The sequence below is a fragment of the Rhipicephalus microplus genome, chromosome 2, assembly GCF_043290135.1.
Source record: "Rhipicephalus microplus isolate Deutch F79 chromosome 2, USDA_Rmic, whole genome shotgun sequence".
Taxonomy (NCBI): domain Eukaryota; kingdom Metazoa; phylum Arthropoda; class Arachnida; order Ixodida; family Ixodidae; genus Rhipicephalus; species Rhipicephalus microplus.
In genome coordinates, this window is record NC_134701.1 from 223,821,548 (window position 1) to 223,837,038 (window position 15,491).

The 15,491-nt window shown below is 41.7% G+C and overlaps 2 protein-coding genes across 3 annotated transcripts in view; one reads left to right on the forward strand and one right to left on the reverse strand.

The window, feature by feature from the left end:
* Window positions 1–15,491, forward strand: part of Ak3 (Adenylate kinase 3) — a 104,852-nt gene that overhangs the window by 70,969 nt on the left and 18,392 nt on the right. Inside the window, exons 1-4 of one of the 2 annotated variants that reach the window (XM_075876392.1) lie at window positions 10,733–11,079; window positions 11,168–11,397; window positions 13,429–13,556; window positions 13,995–14,186. In XM_075876392.1, coding sequence (XP_075732507.1) covers window positions 11,024–11,079; window positions 11,168–11,397; window positions 13,429–13,556; window positions 13,995–14,186 — 606 coding nt within the window. In that variant the 5' untranslated portion in view covers window positions 10,733–11,023. Of the gene's footprint in view, window positions 1–10,732; window positions 11,080–11,167; window positions 11,398–13,428; window positions 13,557–13,994; window positions 14,187–15,491 lie in introns of those variants that run through there. The other variant, XM_075876390.1, reaches the window with a different exon arrangement.
* LOC119169559 (LETM1 domain-containing protein 1) lies at window positions 1,129–10,599 on the reverse strand. The gene is made up of 10 exons (XM_037420598.2): window positions 10,466–10,599; window positions 10,078–10,262; window positions 8,613–8,725; window positions 7,702–7,784; window positions 6,284–6,371; window positions 5,456–5,545; window positions 4,352–4,453; window positions 4,143–4,289; window positions 2,660–2,756; window positions 1,129–1,354 (listed from the first exon to the last, which is right to left on the reverse strand). Exons 1-10 carry the CDS (start codon window positions 10,588–10,590, stop codon window positions 1,275–1,277), a joined length of 1,110 nt encoding a protein of 369 aa, XP_037276495.2. The 5' UTR covers window positions 10,591–10,599; the 3' UTR covers window positions 1,129–1,274.

Sequence of the window (15,491 nt, forward strand, 5' to 3'; positions counted from 1 at the left end):
TTTTTATTTACACAGAGCTGGTCTGACACTTTCCCCCATTTGTCCGTTCTGCGAAGAATCGGAAACTATTGAACATTATTTTGGCTCATGTCGTAACCATGCATTAATTAGGAAATGACTTTTAGATATTCCATTTGCGAAGCTAGGTTTAAATTTAACCACAGAAAATGTTCTAAGTTTTGGTGCCTCTGTTTTGGGAAATTGCCACAGAGATGCATTCGATGCAGTGTGTAATTTTATTCAAGACTCTAAACGTTTTTCAACATAAAGCCCACGTTAACAGATACTAAAAAAAACCGGGTCGAAAAGTAATTTTCAATTCTGGATAAATCCGTGACATACCAAATTAATCGGGTTTGGCAAAACCAGCTGTCTGGTCGGCTCCCAAAATCAAGTTGTAGCTATTAGTGTCTACTTTGTTGTTGATTCTTTTTTCTCACTATCTGAATCTTTGGTTTCTTTCTTTTTTTTTAACATACTGTCTTCACTATTCAACTCCCCCCCTCACGTTTTTTTTTTTTTTTTTCGTTGTAAGCAATAATGCAGTTATCGTCCGTATGAGACTACATGTTTTCTTGGCCAATCCCCCAGAGTGGGTACGAGCCATGGGTTAGAGGATACAAACAAACAAACAAACAAACAAACAAATTGAACTGCTTTCGGTTTCCACGCCGACGGCGAAAAGTGGCCGTGCGCTTACGCCGATGATTTTACCCGGTTTGTGCCAACGACCATTCGGAACGACCCCCACGCCGCCGCCGGTCGAAACCGCCTCGGCGCGCACCTCTACCTGGGTCATGCCATGACTCGGTGGCGGAGTATACCGTTCTGTGGCAACACGCAAGGTTCATTAGACTCGGTGGCGTAGCATTACCGTTCTGTGGCAACACGCAAGGTTCATTAGACGTGCGAGGCGTTTTGCTGTCCACGATGGTGTAATTTCTCTAGTTGTCATTGATGCCTCCTTCTCTCCGTAGCTCTAGTAAACTCGCAAAACAAGTACCTTACAGTTCGATGCAGAAACATGCAAACATTCTGCTTCTCTGTGCCATTACAAAATGCAGCCACGCTTATCGAAAGCAAAAAACACACACACACACACACAATAAAGGTGCACTCACTACCATGTAGAGTGAGAAAAAGGTAACTTGCACATGTTAATTTATTGGTACATAAATAATCTCTTGACGAAAAAAAAACAAAACAATATTTCGATCTGCTTTCGTTTTGACTAGGCTAAGCTACAGCAGGGTCTTTCAACAGAAAACGCACCATTAATGGATCAAGATCCAATTGCTCGGCGCATTGTAAGCCAACAATATGGGGCAATGCAGCAGCAAGGAGACAGAGTCACCTGCAAAAAGATGTACAGGACATATGAGTATAAGGGGGAGAAAAAAAAAAACAAAGCATTTTGTACAGACGTAGTTCTTAGCTACTGTTCAGCTTTCAGAATGAACTGGACATGAGAAGTAATTCTCTGGAAAGTTTAGAGTAAAGGAAGTTGCAGCACTCTAATAGAAGTGCTAATGAACATACCAACACAACAATCTCTGTGATAAGTACATATCTATAGCCGCAGTCACATTTGCAGTGAGTGTAGTTTTTCTAAAACCCGACACTGTATTAGTTTCAATACCTAAATAAGAAGAAAAAAAAAAAAAACTAAGCATAATGTTTTTTCTCTGCTTAGAAGGGCACACAAAGAGTATCAGTATTTAGATATACAAATATCAGCATGAATGACCAAAGCAGCACGTGGCATTGGGCCAATCTGTGCTGCATATTAGGTTCTGAGGTGCAAGACAATGCAGAAGGCCAAGGACAAAAAAAAAAAAGAAGATAAAAGCACAAAGATTTTACACCTAGCTCACTGCTTTGCAGACAAGACTTGTTGATGCAGGCCCCTGCAACATTTTTTAGCATGGTCCGAAATCACTCCTTATCGGTAGTCGAGGCTACTAAGAAAACGTGAGCCGAATAATATAGCGCAGCATAAAGCCAGGAATTGGCAATTATGTTTCCAAAAATGGCAGTTGGCAGATTTGAGCAGTGCGAGCTCAGTAGTCGTCGTGGCCGGTGCAGGAGACCACCGCGTGCCCACACACGCACTTGTCATCACACTGAATGTAAAAGACAAGAATGTGCTCAAGATCACAATGAGACCTGATGAAGAGACACATATTTTTGTCCCCTTTTCATCCTCCTTCCTGCACAGTTTCAGTGCACTCGCTGGCACGAAAGGCCACAGAAAGCGTTTGAAGCATGCAACAAATCCGTGTAACTCTGCTCGTACTTGACATACTCTAAAAATTTTTCTGGTATGTGACTTGTAGAGCATCAGCAGCGTTATTCAAAGGTTGCAGGTTCAGCCCCTGCCCACGGCAAGGTATCTTTTCGTCCACTTTTCGTTCTTGAGATTTACATTGCAATGAAGTCTATAATAACATCCCCTATACTTTCCTTGGCATGATTGTCTGTTATATGTATCTCATTAATATTGTGTCTAACAACAAAAAAAAAAACGAGTCCTTAAATGCACACATCGTTCCTGCAACCATATGCTGATAGTGAGACTATTCTGTTATAACTCAGAAAACTATTCCAGGGTCCCTTTCATGATTCACAAACTTGTGTCAACAAACATGCAAGTACATACCGTCTATGCTTGAAGAGATGTTTATCCAGTCTTGCAGATAGTGCACCATATCTCGTTTGCTCAAGCCCATTGGGTTAAAGCCTCGGAGGAAGCACGCCTAAACGAAGACGCAAATGGTGGCAATCAGAGCACTCATCCTATACAGTATACAGCTGAATGAATTATGATAAAAGCGGCATCTAACAAACAATCAAAAATATATCGAAACCCCATGGACACAACACTGGAAGTGAGTTATAGCGTGCATTACTTTCAGCTTGTCTTGAGCACAAACACTCTAGGAAATGCTAACACACTTTACTGATGACTACTCATTTAAAGTTGCAGCACAGAAGTAGCCACAAACTTGGAGCAGCTCAAGTGCATGAGCCGTGTAGTAGAGCTGTGCAAATAGCAAAATTTTGGGTACAACTGAAGTCCGAGTGTGAATCGAAATGAATATTTTTCGAATGTTTATCCTAAACTTCGAAGAAAAGTTACAGAAAATAACGCTGGAGAGGATTTCCACGCATATTCTTAAGAGATGAGATGAAAGCTTTGCTTTAAGCCAGGTCGGTGAAGCACTAGAGGGGTGGTGGTTACTAGCTGTTTTATCAAGAATGAGGCAATGCAGAGGCTGAATTGCATTTAGTTACATGATTGTGTGCAATTAACCTGGTGACGACAATACTTTAGTCGTGAAAGACAAAAATGCTATTAACTCAGCTTCTCCTACTCTTTCAGCTTCTGTCCAAACACAACTGATGTGGCGGACAAGGGCGTGCTCCCTTCAAGTCCGCAGTTGCTAATCTGCCTTATAGATGTCTGAAATTTTCATGCTGAAAATCTTCAGGGTCTGATTTTTTCTGCCTTTCTGCCCAAATTTCAGGTCCAAAATAGCATTATTGACCCCCCCCCTCTCCCATGCTGCATTTATCATCTCCATGTTTCTGGGACCAGCGTTTTCTTGAATTAATACATTTGTAGCTAAAGCAGCGTTTGAAAAGAAGCTTCTCTGCAATGCCAAAACATGATGGGGTGAAGCATATTGAAAATCTGAAGGGGCCGTGGCCAATGGGTCGTTGACTGTATTTGTCTTCGGAAAGTTCGAATAGCTCGGACAGTCAAAATTACGTGTGAATTTAATCAAATAGCAAACACTATTAAAAAAACATTCGAGAGATCGCTCCCTCCTAGTGCATATCTTCAATTTTTTTCAGCAGTTTTACTGTTGCTCATATAAACTTCTCCACAAACCTTTAAAGGCTCGGTCAAAACTGGCCTCCCTCTAGTCTCCTCTCATGATGACAAGGCTACCAAGAGTATGGGAGAAGATCGAGTTAAACTTTTCTATAAACTAATTTCTAGTGAAACCTAGTAAGTAAAACATTAGTAAAACTTACAAAAAAAGGCATAGTTTGCGTGCTTTGCAGACAATTTAGTACAATTATTATACACTTGACTGAAAATTCAGAAGCGCCCACATACTTTGTACTCTACATACCCATCGCAGCTCAGACAAGTCCATTTGACCAAGCCCTTCACGTGCCATAGCCAGATCCATCTCACGTACGAATCCTCCATGCTTCCATAGACGGCGCTTCCGTCCAAGAAAGAATGTACTCTTTCCATGAATCCTGCACAGCGCCACCTGCAATAGCAGTCTATTCAATGCCTGCTCCTTGTAATTGTACATATTGCCTGCTGCCTTACCAAGTGGTTTCTGCTTAGACTTGACAAGCGAAGAGGCTTGGACGAAAAGTACTGCTTGACGTCAAGGATTTCAGCTACCGTTGGATGCGTGCCACTTCCTAGCTGTGTAAATGTACAAAGTAGTTTTAGAAGATCACTTGAAAAGTGATTAAGTAGGTATAATGGGAATTATTTTGATGCGCACAACCTTGCTTTTCACGAATTGCACAAATGCAATGTCCGAATGCTTAGAATCTAGAGCTCACCATACTGAGAAAGACAACACATAAAATTACATAAAGTAAAGGTCATTGTGTAACATACAAAAGGCATTTTTATCTATGCAATAATAAAGACAAACTTTAATACAGCTGAGCAAGCGATTTAGTTTTGCCTAAGATAGACAGCCTCTTCATTCCAGCGAGGCACGAGAGAAAACTTTTTTTTAGCGAAAGCTTTACTACTCCAGGTACAAACCCAAGAAACACCCCCCATGTGCCGTAAATCTCATTTTCAAGTTCAGCCAAGGCCATCCCATCATTTCTGAGTTGTATCTGCGCCCCACAAAATCGTTTTCGCATTGCCCGTGGCATGGCGCAAAGTTCTCACCAATAACCTCGCGTCCGCGTTACTACAGCGTATCAGTGTGTTGATTACACGCTCTGTTCTACGTGCTTCGCATGTCATCGAAATGATGGCTAAAGAGTGCAACACGAGTTGTGCTGAAGAGATAGCATGCTCACATGCACATTTGCAAGCAGGAACAATGTGTAACTGCACCTGAGCAGATCAACACTGAAGGGCTTGTCACCAAGTACCACAGTTCGGGAGTACAAGGTCGAAGCAAGTCGTCCCCAAAGTTGCTAGCCTTGCTTCATATAGTATTCCAGTATATTACTATTGCATGACATAATTGCTTCGACATTCTGGTGAAACTAAATTATTAAACTGTCGTACCTAGGTTCCTGACGTTTTCTACCAATAGGCTGCATGGCCTGGCAGACAGTAGTAGCTAATAAAAGTGGTAACAAGCTGACTAATTAATTGAATATGCTAATAACTGATGCAGTAACTCATTAATACATACATGATCCTGTACCACTAATGAAAAGAGGTGGAGATTACCTTGTGAAACACGCTGAGAAGCTTTTTCCCTTCTTCCCCTTTGGGAACATTGGCTTGAAGGTGTCGAAAGACACTGCGATAGTTGTGCACCTGAATTTCAAAGACGCAGTTAGTCAAATGCACAGCGAGTAATACATATGAACACAGACATTATGTGGCAGTGAAACAGTATGTAATGTACACGAATAAGTTGGATAGCAGATGCTCATCGCAACATCTTTTTCGTGCAAGCTCAGAGTGCCTGTGAACGTGTTAAAAGTGCACGTGTTAAAAGTAGGAAAATAGAGAAAGAACTGTATTAGTAATAAACAATTTGTTAGCATACCATACTATTCGTAGTGCTAGAAAATTGGTATAATTTTATATGGCATCCTTTCGTACGATTCATTCATGCTGATTAATGAATTAGGTCATATAGATTATAGTTTATCATAATTAATTGTAGGTTAGCTAATTAAAATATGAGTGCTATCAACTTAAGCTAATGTCCCTGTAATAGTGAAATCATCTTCACAATTTTTTTTATCAAGGCACAGTATAGTTGGCAGAGCCGGTTATGTAAAGCAGCGGGTCACCCATGTGAAAATGCAGTATACTATGTAAATCTCCACTGCTTCATGGTGACAATTAAAAAACACATGAAATAACACTGATTCGTTAAGACAATAGCGGAAATAACTTTAAGGGTGTTCAACCGTACTTTTTGAAGGTTTGCGTGTATGTACGTTTGTACGCATGCAAAGCTGAAAAATTTTAGAGAGAGAAACTACTATGTGCCCCCCTTCCTATGGCGGTGCCAGTGATTGAAAAGGAAAGTGGGACTCTCACCTTTTTTTTATGCAGCTCAACAGAGAAGTCAATGCGTTGCTCTAGGCTCCAGAACTGCCAGGTAAGCAGGCGTCTTGGAAAAAGGTAGCTGCAGGCAGCAGTGAACAACTGTCACAAGAGCGGCACACAGGCCTGAACGTGCAGTGTTTCATCAACAAAAGTGCCTGCCAAAACACAAGATTTAAGTAGAGGATTAAAATAGATATTTCTTAAAGTGGGAAAATTATCTACGAATGATGGATTATAACTTCAGTTGACAACTTGAACACTAGAATGTAGAAAACTGAAATCAGTTAAATGGAACTGCCACTTCAATGGAACAAGTGCATTTCATATGGTTGGTTTTATACATGAAATTCGCTTCCTGTCTCTCTCTCAATAAGTGGAACTCCTGTTAAATAGAACAAATTTCCCTGGTTTTTTCAGGTTGTGTTTAATGGGTCTATTGTACTTTTTGGAAACAATGGAACATAAAACCTTTTCCTTGCTTCAACTTCAAGCTTACTCGAGATACGATTATTTTCAAAATTTTGCATCCACAGGCTATGTAACTGACTGTAAAGAGTGCTGTGGCCAGGTGCTCCAGAGAAAATCTAACAATGAAAAGTTGTTCAGTGCATTCCTAATGTTAGTTTTAGCAGCATCATTGGATTATGAGCCCCCACCCATCAAACCGGAATACAGCTGCAACAACTGGCAGTATGATCGGTTAACAACCTTTCTTTTTCAGCACCAAAATATACTTATGTGCAATCCCTAGTTCGCTCAATCAGTGACTTTTATCTCCTCTGCAATAACTTTCCTTCCCTCTTCCCCAGTGCAGGGTGCCCATCGGGCTCAGCCCTGGTCACGAGGGAAGAAAGATTTGGGAAGTGCAACTCCGCTCCTCGAGACGACCAGATAATTCACATTGCCGGAGATTCAATTCATGCCGGAGAGGTCTTGTGGGAGAGAGGAAAATTGCTGCCATTTCAGTTTCTGAGCGAATTGGTCACTTGCTTTCCACAGTCACAGAGTGGGGACGCGGAGCGCGTTTGCTTCCCTCGACCGATAGCGTTGGTGTTTTTGTGTGTGTGTGTGTGGTTACGGCTTGTGCTGCAAGGTGCTTCCTACTGAAATGCCTCCCTCGAAGCATGTTATTTTTATATTTTATGTGAAATTATCTGGACGCCTGCGGACGCCCGTTTTAATAGGAGCTTCAGCTCCTAAATATTTCTTCCTCCGTGGCCCTCGATAACCTCCCCACGTTTCTTTTTTATTCTCTCTCTGTGGAACTTACAGCAACGCATGACGAAAGTTTTGCATAGAAACAGACGTGATGCGGTAAGGCATATACACTGTAGATATCAATAGTCTAACTAAATATACAATTCCAAAGCTAAGACGACAGCACATTTCATGTTATCTGGTCTACTTACATAAGAGGGAACATGACGAAGTTTGTTCCGGGCAGCGATATGATCGCCAATATGGGTGCCATCTTGAGTATGTCCCGCGGTACCTGCAAATACAGACAAAAAACTTAGTTCTGCACAGGATATAATACAAACTTCAGCATCATGCCTTCCACATATTGATGGCAAGGCTGGGTACAAGGCAAGACACATACTCTTGTACGTGCACAACCCTTTGATTGCACAAATATTTGTAAACTATTGAGACGTAAAATTGGAGTGATGCATCTCAATGCAGGAACTACACTCTGAAATCCCTCCTTTCACAAGGCAGACCAACAGATACCTGGATAGCTTATGTGGCTAACTGTTCACAGTGCAAAAAAAGAAAAAAAAAGCTCTCTACAAACCTACATCTAGTATGAGACATCATGGTGCAGTGAAGGAACTGAAATGTCTAAAGATTTCATTAGGTTTTTAAGCAATCAACATTCCTGCACAGCTTAGCAGCTATGGTGTGGCGCTGCAAAGAATGACGGGAAGGGCTCGATTTCATGCCATAGTGGACTCATTATGATGGAAGCAAAATGAAACAAAAAGTAAAGCAAGAAAATGTGTAGTTGGATTTAGATAATCCCAACTTTTGGTGATAACTAAAAGTCCAGATTCTCATTTTAAAATATATTTAATGTCTTCCTTCTATCATTATGTCCTCCATGACTCGTAATACAGAAGATATATTCATGTCATAATAGCTAGAAATTTCGCATCCCAGAACCCTGATATGATCATGACAGATGCCGTGGCCGATTTTGAGCCCCCTGGGTTCTTTAACATGCATCTAAATTTAAGCGCACGGGTCTCTTTGTTTTTACAAGTTGACCGTATCATTCTTGTACGTAATTAGCAAGTCATGTAATTGATAATGCACAAACCCAGTAATAGAGTTCAAGTTCTCTCCTGGTAAGTTCTCTCACGGACTTCCCGCTTCTCAAGTCTTGCGATATCTTCATGTAGGTTCGTACATCCTGGTACAGGTCCTTCGTACCTAAGCAGGAGCGAAGTGAAAAAAAAAAAAAAAGACAAAATATATATGTTTATGGGCCATTCCATATCAAGTGTACCCCGTCAATTTTCGACCATCCCCAATTATGGTGAAAGAAATTATGCAGATTTATGTGAATTTCAGAAGAAGTTCACGAGGCACTTTATTTCGCAAAAAAATTTTGTCTTGTCTAGAAGGTGCTTTGAATTTTGGGTACCCAAGTGAAATCGTGTCACGCTAAGTAATTTATGTAAGATTACTGGTTTGAGCAGTCACCACGAGACAACTTTTTCCTGAATATCAAGGCACTACACTTTCATGATTATGATAGTTCAATAATTTTAGTTTTACCTTGGTTCATTTTCTGCCTTGGCGAAAAATTGCAGTATGCTGCAAGTTCAGAGTTTTTTACGAAAAGCACAAATTTGCTTGCGAGTATATTATGCACATTTTTTTGTTGTATAAGTTCCTATACTATAATATTGAACTACTTCGGGAGTGAATGAAGCACTAACATTGACAAAATATTGTGACAAAGGTGGAAAAAAACGCATTTTAACTCATAATGCGGCTTAATTTTCGCAATGTAGCAGTCCAAGTAAAAATACGACTTATATATTGTTGCAAAGCATGATTTATCAGTAAGACATTAAGAAAGTTTCAAAGGAGTTGATTTCGTTTCAAAGGAGAAAAAAAAAAACATTTCCATCTGAATAACCACAAAGTAGTATGAAGCTTGCCGCTGACTCGCCTTCACTGCATAGCACGTCAACGCGTTGTTCCAAAGGGGCTTCTGGGCAGTGAGCTATGCATGTCATACAATTTCTGGTCGCTTGTTTTAGTGATACTGCTGTATGGAACGTCAAAAAGGGGCAGCAGTGCTATAGTTTAATGGAACGGTATTTTCATCCTTGGACCATTAAAGGGTAGGTTATAGTCCCAAGGGGCAAAATTATAATGCACTTTTCCACCGTGAAACAGTCGACAAGGGTGGGAGTTACGAAAGTGATTGCAATGCACAGGGCCCAGTTTTTCATATTTCTGAAAATCCGAGTTGTTTCTTAGTTTACAGCTCGCATTTACGAAGCACAGAGAATGGTAATTATGTAAGTTTTCTGACACACGAGTGATGAAGAAGATGATATATGACACGGCATATCTTGGTGCATGACATGATATGCCAAGTTCTGTGAAGATCTACACCGGACCGCAAGCTGCAACATATTGCCTAAGTAGCACCAACAATCTAAGTGGCGTACGGGGAAATACTGCAAAAATTAGGTGACTACGTTACTGGACAACGATCAACGGTCAAGAAGTGATAATGAGGCAGCGAATATGGGAAGGGAACTTACCAACAACAAACACTTGATGTAGCCGGTACGCCACGGGAAATTTCTGCAAGATTTTGTCGTAGCCTTCGAGAAAGAACTTGAACTTCGAAAACACATACTGCCCTGTTTTCGCTAACGGTTTGACGATACTGCTAGGAGAATCCTTTGGTGGTGCAGTGCTGACCTTCGAAACTGACGCTGTGACCCTGGAGTGAAACATGAAAAAGACGGTACAATTTTTTTTATATATATTCATGGCAACGAACTTTATGAATGAAACGATCAGGTGAGTCACACGAGATCAACTATTAGGCCATCAGCAAAGACACGGCGTAACCTGAAGAGTTATGCTATCGTACAACTCGGGAGCATGAATGGATTTGCGGGTAAACGGCCTTGAATGTTTTACCTGATCTGCGGGGTGATGATTTTAGTACGTCCGAAACCATAGCGCGCATTCCGAAACAGCCAGCACGGCGCCGCCATAACACGGAGCGATCTAAGAGCTAAAACGCAACGTGCACGCAAAATCATGCAACTTGTATTCTAAATTACTACAAGAAAATAATTTATTTTTATGATAAAGCGTATACGCAACTGTATTAGTTTGTTGAACGAGATTGTTTGGAGTTATTTTGTAGGATCTTCACATCAGTGGTGTTTTAATTATTTAGTTCTTCACGTTTTTTTGGCAGTTGTCCGCCAGACAGCTGTTGCCGCCGGTCGCTGGAGACTGCTACGTGCCGTGGTCCCATAGCGTGATAAAGTTCGTAGTTTTGGTGTTTCGCGTGGCCCTACTTGTATATTAGTTAGCCTTTTCTTTTCAGCGCGGCGCAATCGAACTAGGTAGAAGCAATGTCTGCATAGCGCGACATTCAAATAGCATCGCCTGTTTCTTCAGGTGTTTACGTCAAGCGGCATTCGTCTTTAGAGATCGCCAGCCAGTTGCACACGAACTTGCTGCCTGATGCAACGTCCTGTCGCCTCACAAGACGTTGCAGCCACAATCAAATTGTCTCTGTGGTCAGTAGTGTTCGCGATAAGCTGATAGAGACGTCGTTGTCGCCGCTGGTGCGCGGTGTTGAAACGGAAATCTTGCTCTCTTCGTCAGCTACGGTATAGAAATTGGGATTTCTGGCAGGGAGCCGCAAAAGACACCGATGGCGACCAAGGTGTTCCGTGCAGTCATCATGGGTCCGCCGGGATCGGGCAAAGGCACGATATCCGAATGGATCGTGAGAGACTTCGCGCTCAAGTACCTCTCTTGCGGAGAACTGATGCGCCAGAACGTGCGGAACAAGACGCCGCTGGGCCTGGAGATGGCACCCTATATGGAGAAGGGTAAGGCGAACTGATATTATAGGCCCCCTTTTCATAGGGTAAAATATTTCGGTCTTGCCGAAAACTGCACTCTTACAGACCGTTCCCCTGTTTGTTGCCTTGCCCTACCTTCGGCTTTCGTGCTCTACGCTGACACTTGCAGTTTTTCCAGCTGTGCGTAGTCTGCCTGTCGACTCTAATTACTCTAGGTTGTATACAGCTGTTATGCACAGATCATGAGTTGCACTTGTGAGCACAAGGCTCATGCTAATGACAATTTCCTCTCCGATTTCGATTCCCAGATAGCGTTATATTATTAAGGACGAAATAGTTTACATTTGATTATATGCTTGACCTCTTCATGATAGCCTCTTTATTTCGTCTTTGTGTCAGCTGCATTGTGCAGGTACCTTTTGCACCCTGTACATGGGTTGCAATGCGCAAATAGTATGTTTCTGATGTTTGACACGTTTGTAGATTTCTATGCAAAAAGATACAACATAGGAGCTATAGGCAGTGAAACAATAGAATCCGTTTTATGTCTAGATTAACAACCTGGCTTGTTTCAACCTTTATTAGTCTGAATTCATATGGCATGTAGTAGTTGTCTTTCAAGCAACACTACCTCATTCAGTGTTATCTGTCCCGACATTAAGCAAGTCATTATCTAGTGCAGCTAAGGCTTAAGTACAACTAAAAGTGAAGTTTAAAGTTTGACAGACTCCTGTCTGGTCGGGGTGATACATGGTGAAGTATTCAAACCCTGAGGCACTGCGCCAACGAAAGGGAAAATTAAGTCGCACAGAAAAAAACTGTTCGGCCCCCACATAGGAGCTGTGTTCACAAGTTAAATGAACTTTATTCGCAAGTGAAAATCTTCGAGGCGCAGTGCCTCGAGGTTTTTTTACTTACAACTAACAGTCATAAAATCATTGTAGTAGACTTTGTAAGTAAGCAGTAGATAATGTCTTTTAGAAAAAAATGTCATAAAAGTAAAGATATTACTGAAAGTTGTCATAAAAAACCCTTGTTTGCATGAAAGTCACTTGGATGAGGGGTTAAGTCGAGTCAAATGGATTCACCATGACAGAACGTAAAGACAGACACCTCGGAACCACACAATACAATCATTTGGCATCTGTTTTCATTGGGTCTACGTTCCTATGCCTTTCCTTTTCTCACATCGAAACCCTACTAGCTAGCTCAACTTTATACGTTCTCTAACGGGCGGCACATACATTGCTACTCCCAGCCCTAATGACAGAAATCGTTCTTGTATTTATGTGTAATGAGTTTACACATCTTCAAGTGCACCTAAATCTTAATGAATTGTTGGAGTTTAACATGCAATTAAGTCTGCAAGCCATATTTTGTAGAATTATCCGGGCTCCTATCGGGGAAGCTCTTAGGTACATACTTGTCAGTTGCTTTTATATTGCTGGCATTGGTTTTTCCATTTAAGAAGTATGATAACAAAGGGGTTCTTATGCACCAAAATATATTAGTAGAGTGATTGTGAGTGAAAAAAAATAATTATTATGCTTTGCCTTCTTTGTATTGTTTGTGAAGCTTGGTCCCTTTTTGATGAGAGTGCACCAACTACCTGTCGGCATAGTGCAATTGATGGAAGGTATGATGAAAAGACCACTGTGCAGTGTTCGAAATGTAGCTGCATGCTGTTTCGCTGGATGTAGTCAAACTGATTTTAGTTTTGGTGTATAGAAGGTATAAAAAAATAAGGAAACAACAGAATACCACAGTCATGTGAACATCAGCAATTCTCATTGAACGATGCAGTTCTACATCGCGTGATGTTTTAATCGGCGTTATGGCTGCTGTGCTCCTCTGGGGCAGCCTTGTATTCCACAAATGCTAATACACTCACAACTCTGCCATGTGCACGAGGAGGGCAGGAAGGGCTGCCAACCCCCCTGGTCACCTAAGAGGGGTGACTAGGAGGGATGGCCTATGGCTCACGAGCATGACACAGCTCTCTCAATCTCTTACCTTTGCTGGTGATCACAAAACGATCTATATCTGCTTGGTTTGCAGGGAACCTGGTACCGGATGAGGTGGTCACAAAGCTTATCCTCCACGAGGTCAACAACACTTACAAGAACGATCATTGGCTGCTTGATGGTTTTCCTCGTACTGTGCCGCAGGCAGAAGCTCTTTATAAGGTTGGTATGCCTTGTATCGGCTCTGTAATAGAACACCTAGTTTCTCATGATAAGACCAGATTCAAGCTACCTCGTTTCGCACTGTTGCTCCGGTGTGACAGTTACTTAACGAAAATCGAAGCTTGTTCACTGCATGCCTTACTGTGTATATCACCGTAACCTTTAGTGTTCTCTCAAGAGTTCATTGTGAACTTCTTTAGACAAGATTTTCATGCTCTGACTGGTTTGAGCTTTTCAGGTGATGAGCAAGTTTAGTAGTTTGTGCTAATGAATAATAGCATAATGAAAAGGTATTGTGAATGTAGACAACAATGATTGCAGTGAACAGTTTGTTTGGCATTGTCACTCTGCCTGTCTTATGAGATTAGATTATATTTGATTAGCACTGCATGAGGGTCTTCAGTTCATGTAATTACTATGCATGTACTTTGTGTACAGGACACGGCTCTGTCTTGTGTGCTCAATCTGGCCGTGCCTGAGGAAGAAATCACGAAGCGAATCGAGGGCCGCTGGATACACGCTGCCAGCGGTCGGACGTACCACACGGAATTCAACCCTCCCAAGGTGCCCTTCAAGGACGACGTCACTGGAGAGCCACTCGAGCAGCGGGCCGACGACAAACCGGCTACGGTGAGATATCAAACATTCACTTCCGCAAATGAGAGGAAACAGCAAACTCCAAAATCAACTGACAACTTGAAAGAAATAAATTGTGTGAGAGAGACCTTATTAGCTTATTCTAATGTAGAAGCATTTACTGGAACTTCTGAAAAAAAGGGGGGGGGGGGGAGGAAAGGCATAGCTACCATTAGTGATTGTTCATTCCGAGTTCCTCTTGAAAACCTACTGATACAGGAATCGACGTTTTCAGTGAGAGACTTCTTTTTTTCAACATTGTCCCCTTCCCTTAGGGGCAGCTAGAGTTATGCTGCAATTAGTAGGGTTATGACCAGAGGTTTTTTACTCGAATCACAACTATATTTCTGACTCTAGTAGGTTATGACAGAATTCGGTGCGGTTGTGCTGACAGTTCACATGTGAATATCCAGCTGTGGCCAATTTTACGATTGAAATAATGAAAGTTTAGACCTGTAAAAATGTGCAGTTGTAGACAAGGACCCTTTGTTAGTATTTAATCAGCTGGATAGTTGAAAGTCAATGACATTTTACTGAATGACAGCACTGTGCATTGCAATGACATAAGTTGACTAAGTCGTGTAGAGTTTTCGTTGTGTTTCAAAGCTCTAATCCATAGATTTTGTATTGTTGCAGCTGTGATTTAATTTATTCTTATGTCATGAAAAAGCGGTCTTTATTAAACTATTTCTTTTTTTCAGTTTAAGAGGAGTATTTACGCTAACAAAGTTTACTTCTGGGGAAGTGAGGAACATTTGCACTTGCACAGTTAGGGTACTCAGGAAAAGTTGCTGCAAGACATTTTTTTTCACAACTTTGACTGTCTTCAAGTCTCCCACTGTGCCTTACGTGAAAGGCATCAGAACCTTTTGTGGAATCTAATGCTATGCCATGTTAATTAGGGTGCTTTATTACTCAGAGCACATTTTCCAAGGTTTAAAGGGGTTGGATCTTACATGCGACAAGTTGAAAATGTTGATGTTGGGACTTCTTCAATGCAGCTTGCATTGATACTAATGCCTAGCAAGTGGCCTCAGTATGCTTGGACAATGCCTGCTAAAAAAATTATGCCTGGAAGGTCAGCCACAAAAGCACTGCCCAACCCATTGATTTTACCTTCCTTTTTCGGTACGAAGGCGAGCGCCTCTGACGGCCGCCCCTTGCAAACACAGCAATGCTCTCACACTTGCCTCCGAGCAGCCATCATGTCACGTGACAGAGCGGCACGGTAATGTCACGGGACTGAGCGGTACGGAGGCAAGCGGTCTCACGTGGCGGCCGGTCGAAACACTAGGCAGG

Bases quoted from the DNA above. Each gene is read 5' to 3' on its own strand.
- LOC119169559 (XM_037420598.2), bottom strand. From the start codon at position 10,590: ATGATTTTGCGTGCACGTTGCGTTTTAGCTCTTAGATCGCTCCGTGTT. The intron at 8,726-10,077 runs GTAAGTTCCCTT...GCTCCTGCTTAG, and splicing joins ACATCAAGTGTTTGTTGTTG to GTACGAAGGACCTGTACCAG. The intron at 7,785-8,612 runs GTTTGTGCATTA...CTGTATTTGCAG, and splicing joins AACTTGAACTCTATTACTGG to GTACCGCGGGACATACTCAA.